The 8,702-nt window shown below is 38.4% G+C and overlaps 1 protein-coding gene across 1 annotated transcript; it reads right to left on the reverse strand.

The window, feature by feature from the left end:
• Positions 1–722: 722 nt before the first annotated feature.
• Positions 723–3,065, reverse strand: LOC134288950 (uncharacterized). Its single transcript, XM_062854882.1, has 3 exons — positions 2,173–3,065; positions 1,550–2,119; positions 723–1,490 (listed from the first exon to the last, which is right to left on the reverse strand). The coding sequence occupies exons 1-3, from the start codon at positions 2,336–2,338 to the stop codon at positions 1,045–1,047; spliced, it is 1,182 nt and encodes a 393-aa protein (XP_062710866.1). The 5' UTR covers positions 2,339–3,065; the 3' UTR covers positions 723–1,044.
• Positions 3,066–8,702: the final 5,637 nt, after the last annotated feature.

Below are 8,702 nucleotides of genomic sequence, written 5' to 3' on the forward strand. Positions count from 1 at the left end.
GCTAATAATTTTCCAACCGATCAGCAGCATCGGAGTTAAAGAAGTTGTGTTAATCCTTAGAAACGCGCTTTATATGCGTTTTCTAATATATCCTATATCTAAAATGTTGAACTAGTGCGGTTAACATGAAATCTATGAATTTACAACTAGCTATCACAGTAAGTTCCACTTAAATCTAATTGTTATAAATATAACCTAAAATTACTATCACAGATATGTACAACGAAGGTATTACGGGACTGAGGACAGATATGTTTAAAACCGATAAATGTAAGTAATTTAAGTAAAGTGAAATCTAAAATGTAATAAAACGTATTCTTCCAGCTTAAAGCTGATTCGCACCATATCAATGAGTTTGCGAGCTGCTCCGAAGATATCGGATACTTTTCCCTTCCCAACTCCCGTAACAACCACATTAGAATATGAATGAGTTTTAGTTTGTGTTTAAAACCCATTCAAAATACTTTTAAAGAAACAAATTTTTGCTAGCCAGCATAGCTACGGAGTAGGCAGCTACTTGTGACACGATACGATTCGTGTGGTGACGAAACACAGTTATGGGGAGAGTTTTTAGAAAGAAAAATCGCAACTTTTCGTCGGAATGAGTGGTTGTTTTCAAATTCATTTTTACAGCAAAAATACAGTGAACGATAGAGCAGAATCAATCAGAAATGGAAAAATAAATGAGTGTAAAGGATAGACAAAGGGAAACGTGTTTTAAGGTGAATCGGGGAATAAATCAATTTTTCCGGCTCGTAGATGTATTGGTGCAATAACAATCATTGATCATAAAATGTGTGCGTGATATGTTTTACTTTGTTTACTGTTGATTGTCAGATTTTAACTGGAACATAACCTATGTTTTGTAATTGATGTATTCACCTTGCAGTGCTTATGTTTCTTTTTAAATGTAAATTTAATGTTTCTTAATATAAATATAATATCCTTCAAGGAGAGAAAATGGAACAAAAAAGTATGAATAATCCATCACTCTCCGACTATGCACTCCCGATAATTTGAGTGATGATAAGAAAATGCAATATACTAACCGTATAGACTAGACCGTATAGACAGTTCGTTGGTTTTCGATTTTTTGCACCTCCGCGAGTCTATGGACCTACAGTGTCTATTGTCGATACCCAGTAAACCTATTTTGCCCCATTTCTTACAGTACCTTGATAATTGACGGGATTTATGTGGCCTTCCCACCTTTCCAACTCTGGAAGTCTTAGGTAGCTCGAAACTTGCATAGATTTCAGTCATCTTTGCCGCAGTTGAATCGTCCCTAGGCTGAGCACTTTTTGCTGTCCTTTCTTCTAATACTTCCGGGTTTGGTTCTACTGCAGCATTCTTGATGCACGCCTTACAGTAGCAATCCAACGTAGCGGATAATCCGTGAGGCCTTCCGGGAATATCGATGATGACTGTTTTTGATCGTGTCAAACGGTGATGGGCGAAGTGAGACACGGCGGTATCTTCAGATTGGTCGTCTTGAAATAAAAATGGTAATAATGTAGCATAAGCGTGAAAAAGCCTATTACATCCTTACCTTTAGACTGGTGGGAGGTTTCAGTAGAAATCACACGTATTTCTTCGATCGGGTTACTTTGCAAACATTCCACTGTTGGTGGTGCTGATGGCGACAGTGTTTGTCGATTGCAATTTCGATCTTCCTCGCCTGACATCGGAACAAAACAGAGGTTGGCCATCGATGCAGCACTGGAAGTATCTACCGATGCCGGAGAACCAATATTTTCTGTTTTCCTTTCGGGGGAAATCCGCCAAAGAGGTCCAAAATCGAACGGACATACGACTACTGGCACGGGATCACTGTTATGAGAAAGTATCGGCGAAGGTGGCGTTGAATTGATGATGTTGCCTGCATAAGCTGGGGGTCGGTCCATGTTTTCGGGAAAATCTGACCAGATCAGATCACATTCTTCCAGTAATGGGATTGGGGGTGGTGAGAAGTCCTCAATCGCTACCAACCGGGCTTCCGCAACACTATCGCCGAAGGCCACACTATCAGAAGGCTCGCTTGGTATCTCTTCGTCGAGTGATCCCGGTGGGAAAAATAGACCATCCAAGCTTTCCGATGCACTACATTCAGACGAGTCATCTAAAAAATATTCTGACGAGAGAATGCACAAAGGTATTGGATGTAACACTTACCTTCAATTTTCGCTTCGGGGTGACCGATATCCCACAATCCTGTGTTGGTGTCTTGGGGCTCCGATGATGGACCGGAACGCACTTGATCAGAATCACTGTTTATTTGCTTCTTCCTAAAAATCCAGGCGGAAATCGCCGCCTTCCGCTTTTTCGTGAGTCGCGGCATGTTGAAAAACAACTTGTTATTTGTTTTTGTTTACACTTTGAGGCGAGACACTACCAGTGACCGGGTTGCCAGTGTGCTGGGGTGTTTTTATGTAATTTGAAACAAAGTAAATTTTTATCAAATAATGAATGATCAGAAAACAAATGTGTTGAAAAATTAGCAAGTTTGTATTAAATTACGTATATCTAGTAGCTTAAAACTAATTTAGATACATTTTTTCTTCAAGTACGTTCATTATCACGTTCAACATTGATCGTAAAGATTTTGGCATCGCTGGTATCAATGATCAATGATTGTTTTCACATCGGACGTACCAGGATGTACATATACTTTGCCAAGCTGAGTGTGTGACAGAAATATAAACTAATTCGATTTTGAGTTCGGTGCCGGTAATAAAAATATGGTAATTATCCAAAATACTCATTGAATTGATTGAAATAATGAAGAAAAATTGAAATTAAAAAGTGAAATAAGTAATGAAATAGTGTATGGATGTGAAAACGGATTTTTTGTATGTTAAACCGTCAATCAAAATAAGTGGTGAAATTTTTCGAGTTGCAGTGTGCTAAGATCAAAAAGAAGAAGCAGTTTGCAATCACCAAACTTTCGGAATGCAAAATCGATGGAAATGTTGTGCTGAATAATAAATGAGTGATGGCAATATGTTCTTATGAGTCTCCTACTTGATGGGATAGAACATCTTTACAAAATACCAGGTTTTAAGTTATTTTTTGCCTTTCTCGTACACCAAGGTGTACCGAAAGGCTATATGTTCACTCCAAAAATAAAATTTCGATAGAGCCCCCAGAGGGGCAAGTTTCATATACCAATCGACTCAGCTCGACGAGTTGAGATGATGTCTGTGTGTGTGTATGTGTGTGTGTGTGTATGTATGTGTGTGTGTATGTGTACAAAAAAAGGTCACCTCACTTTTAGATAGTAAATATCAACCGATTTTAACGATTGATGGCTCATTCGACGTGGCATCTGGTCCCATTGTTTCCTATTGAAAATGGTTCGGATCGATCCAGCCGTTCCGGAGTTATGGCCATTTGGGTGCTCCGGAACCGGTACCCCTGGAAGGGGCCAGACATGAAAATGCACCAAACCCATGCATGCGACCCATCAAACCACGGCATTTACGATTATCTGATGAACGGTAAGCAGGAAAATAGTCTCAGACCATATCTGAACCGGTAGTGTTCTTGAACCGGTTCTGGGTGTCCCACCGGAAGTGGCCAAATATCAAATTGAACATAACTCATGCATGCGACACATCAAACAGCGGCTTTTTCGATAATCCGATGAACAGTTAGCAGAAAAACAGTATCACACTACACTCAAACCTCCATTTAGGTAGGATCCATTTAGGTAAAATCTATTTAGGTCCCTCCATTTAGGTAACGTTACCTAAATAGAATTTGGTTGTGTTCAGAACAGTTGGAGTACTTATGATTGATGACGTCATACCCGACATTAACCTATCATTCACCTGTTTTTATTTTGGCCTCTAAACCCAACATAGACCCAACAGTTGTTCGATGTTGGTCCAACAGTGGCCCAACATACGATAAAAATTTACCCGACATTGACCCGACATTCAACAATTTTTCAGTCTGGCGGAATTTTTCAGGGTTTTTTTGTGTTCCGCGCCCAGATAGTCATTTGCATGACAATTCTCACCTGAGACCCTTCAAAACCCCCGAAAACGCCCCTGAAGCCCCTCCCTTACAGAAACTCCCTTGAAAGTTCTCTGAAACTCCGCATGACCATCTTTAAATCTCCTATTCGAGTTACTCTCCATAGTTAAACTTCTTTGCAACCTTGTACTCCATTTAGGTAATGAACTGAATCCATTTAGGTAATGAATCTATTTAGGTAAAAATTCTATTTAGGCAGTCCCGACCCATTACCTAAATGGAGGTTTTGGTGTACATCTGAACCGGTAGTGTTCCGGAACCGGTTCTGGATGTCCCGCCGGAAGTGGCCAAATATAAAAGAGTACCAAACCCAAGCATGCGACACATCAAACCACGGCATTTCCGATAACCTGATGAACGGTAAGCAGGAAAACAATATCAGACCATATCTGAACCGGTAGTGTTCCGGAACCGGTTCTGGATGTTCCGCCGGATGTAGCCAAATAAAAACGAGTACCAAACCGATGCGTGCGACACATCAAACAGAGGCATTTTCGACAATCTTACGAACGGTAAGCAGGAAAACAGAATCAGACATATCTGAACCGGTAGTGTTCCGGAACCGGTTCCGGATGTCCCACCGGAAGTGGCCAAATATAAAAGAGTACCAAACCCATGCATGCGACACATCAAACAACGGCATTTCCGATAACCTGATGAACGGTAAGCAGGAAAGCAGTATCAGACCATATCTGAACCGGTAGTTGTCCGGAACCGGTTCCGGGGGTCTCGACGGGTGTGGCCAAATATTAAAGAGTACCAAACTCATGCATGCGATACAACAAAAAATGGCTTTCCTGATAACCTGATGACTGGTTATTATATTATATTTGGTATGAAGAAGACTTCCAGAGTCCAAAATGGCGATCAGGATATCCAAAATGCCGATCTAAAATTTAAGATGACGGCTCCGAATTCAATATCGCGGCTGTTTAATTGAGTTTTAGGGTCTGAAACAATGCATTATTGGTATATTTGGTATGGGGATGATGTCCGGATTCCAAAAATGGCGACCAGAACATCCAAGATGACAATCTTTAATCTTAAATGACGGCTTCAAATTCAAGATAGCGTCTTTTTCTTAAGAGTTTGAGGCTCGAACATCGAAAGCCAGATAAACGATATGATTTCTGGTATGATGAAATGGATTTCTGCGAGGATTTCTGTTAATTGTATGAAAGTGCGATATACATAAACAGTTCGCTTGAGTTTTATTGAAATGGGGTTTCGAAGGCACGAGAAAGGCGCCATCACCGCTAGGTGGATTAATTAGGGTTTTTATAAGATCTGTTGAAATTTCATTTGCGTATGTATGTGTTTGTATAATTTGGTCAATGATTTTGAGGGAACCCATATTTGGTTGCCTTCCCGAAAAGCCTTAACAACATGGAACATTCTCACCGGTTTTTTTCCTTCTTCATGGCTGTGTCCACTTTGCGGCTTGACCGCTCAGTCTTGCAGTACAAAATCTTAATACTCAAAAAACAATATTTTCACCAGAGCTTTTTTCGGACACTTGCAAATCTTCGTTTAATTTTGTCCTGTTTTTTTTTCTTTTTTCTTCTCAGACGCCTTTAGAACAATAATTTTAGACCATAGTTTCACTTATTTGGATGAATTTCACAATGAAAAGCATACCGAATTCCGAAAAAAAAAATCACTTTCCTATATTTGCCGTAAAGCCTAGCACCACCAGCCTATGACCGATTCGACCGTCTGAACCAAGTCAGTTGTTGGCAGGATTCTTCTTAAAAATATCCCGGCCAGTCTTCCGGCTCTTCCAGCACTAAGACCACTACATCAAATGGCAATCGTGAACTACAATTTGGATCGGTGACATGGCACAGTTAGACATTTCACTATTCTATCGTCCGGACTAAATCTCTCACGGAAACAATAAAACCGCGACGTCCTATTAAGTTGTCGCACATTATCACAGCAAAAAATACATCACCGATCTTCGTTATCACTCGCGGAAACTGTGGTAAATTCCTTCTAAACAACTTTTTTATCGGTCGAATTAAATTTCACGCAGAGACGAGGAAAAACGTGACAGCGACACAAAAACACATCCGCCCGTTCGCGCAGCTAACTACGATCAAAGTATGTATGTAGATGTATTGTGTCAAAATTTCATTCAATTTGATTTGACCTTCAAAAAGTTATGGCCATATATGTAGCACTATGTCACACTAAGCAGATGTGGTTTTTGATATAGTGACATTCAAACTGCTCTTACTTTTCAAATGTTCAATCAAAATGGCTGAAATTTTCACTGAGAACAGATTAACACAACGATTTTACACTGTCAAAGTTTCAAAAAAAAATCGGGACAATGTTGCCAATACTACAGTCAAAATAATGCACACTGGTTTTAAAATGTTCAAAAAGTGCCCAAAATTTGAAAACCCCGTTTTTTTGTTTAAACACAGCTATTTTTGTGAACGCAAACAAAAGTTAAACATTATTTTGAGTGTCTCATTTTTTTTTCGAGTCCAGTCTTTAGTTTACAGCATTCTTGTACTTGGTAAGCTAATGATAATGTTAGTGTGGAATCATGCCATGGGTAAGGAAAAGCGTAGAATTAACATACAGTAGTGCGGAAAGTTTTTCGAGTTTCCATTCCATGACGATTTAAAATCCATTAGGCTGAATTTTTTTTTTATTATAATTCGCAACTTGTTTATACATTGAAAATATTTTTTGCCAAAATTCTCGAAAGTCGTCCTATACACACGCCAATATCTTGACTTCTAGAAATAGGAACAATAATTGTGCTTAAATGATCGGAACATATTGAATTGTAATTGATTCATTGAAAAAAAAACGGTAAAACTCGATTTTCAGCTAAAACACTGCTCGACACCTGCACGAAAAAATTTCAAAAAAAAATCGACTTTATATTCTACTAATTATAAAAAGCCATCCACAACTTCTTCAGGATTTCTTTCGAAAATACCTTTACGATTCTCTGCAGAACTTGTTCCAAGAGTTCCAGAAAGCACTTCTTTAAAAATTATTGTAGCAATTGCTTCACAGTTTTCTACAAAAAAAATCCTCAAGTTTTTCCCAGGAATTCCTCAATAAAGTCCTTCGAAAATTTATTTAATTCAACCCAGGTATTTTTGTAAATTTCTTATCCAGAAATTCAATTGAGAAACGATGTTATTTTAAGATAAATAACTCCTAAAGGATTTTCCTGGATTTTCTAAAAGAATTCTATGGGCAATTTTTGAAGGAACTACTTGAGGAATTCCTGGAGGAACTCCGAAATTAATTCCTGAAAGAGGAGGATTCCTTGAATGAATTTCTCGAAGGTATCCTCTGAAACAATCCCCACAAATCCAAAACAAATTGCTAAAGAAATTCTTGAGGAAGTTGACAGAACAATATCTCTGTTCTCAAAACCCAAAAAGGAATTCCTAGATGAACTCCTTTAGGAATTATTTGGCAAACTAATCGAGAAATTCCTGAATAATAACCAAGAGCCACTTCAAATTTCAAAAGAAATTTATGATGAAAGTCCTGCGGCAATTGCCGGAGGAACTCCTGGAAATTCTGGAGCCTTAAATGCAAAAAAAAAACGGGAGGGATTTCTAACGACAAGCCTAGTACTTTTGGAGCAATTCGTGGAAGAGCTTTTGCAACGATTGCTTCGAGTCGAGTCAAGTACAAGACACTGTAGACAACCTTACAGTTGAGGTCGAAATACGTATCTGTCAAAGGATGCAAATTCTTAGTGGAATTCAAAGGAACAGTACCTTTCACGATTTTCTTTTTTTACTTAAATAATTGCTGAACAATGTCCCACAGCAAATTCTGAAGAGCAAAATCCAGAAAGTCTCGTTAAAGAACATCTGAAGAAACTCCTAAAAAAATCAGAAAGAACTCCTTCAGAAGTTCCTTAAGAAATTTCTGAAAATAAGAACACCTGCAGGTACTCTTGCAAGTACTTTTAGGAATGAATTCAGAAGGAATTCATGGGGGAATTCTTCCAGAAAATCTCGAGTAGTTCATGCGGTTGCTCATACTACATCTTAGAAAGCATTTCATGCATAATATAAAATAATTTCGTGAGAAATTTTATCGAACGAAAGCTGATTTTAAAACAAAATTTATCAACTTTAAGATCTATAATCCATAGCTGTAGGATTGTTTCACCGAATCCAGCTTGAGTTCTGACTTGAAGCTTAACCAGTTTCTGAATGTTGTGTATATGAAATACAATCTTGATTACATGTTCAGACATGACAAAACAACCAAAATTTCAGGGCTTTTTTTATTGTTCCAAAATCAGAACAAAAATTTCTCAAAAATCCTTTAAGGATTCTCCCAAGGTATCTCTGGAATCTTTCTAAGAACTGTTCATAACTATTTCAAGAAGTTCATCAAGTTTAAGGACAGACTTGTTAAAATCCCAAAATGGCCGACTTTGGAACTTACTCACGATTTCGAGTGCACAACTCTCTTTGTAAACAAAAGCAGCGCCTCTGATCTTCTCATTTTAAGCTTCTTACAAGTGAGGAAGAAAGGAATAATAAAATGTACAGTTGTTTGAAGTTTGTTTCTTGAGATTTGGGCGTCTGAAGTTCTGATGCACTGTTGAAACGGGATATCAAACGTTTGTCCTTAACCAAAGATGATCTTCGAGCAGTTGCTACAAG

The sequence above is a fragment of the Aedes albopictus genome, chromosome 2 (assembly GCF_035046485.1).
Source record: "Aedes albopictus strain Foshan chromosome 2, AalbF5, whole genome shotgun sequence".
Taxonomy (NCBI): Eukaryota; Metazoa; Arthropoda; class Insecta; order Diptera; family Culicidae; genus Aedes; species Aedes albopictus.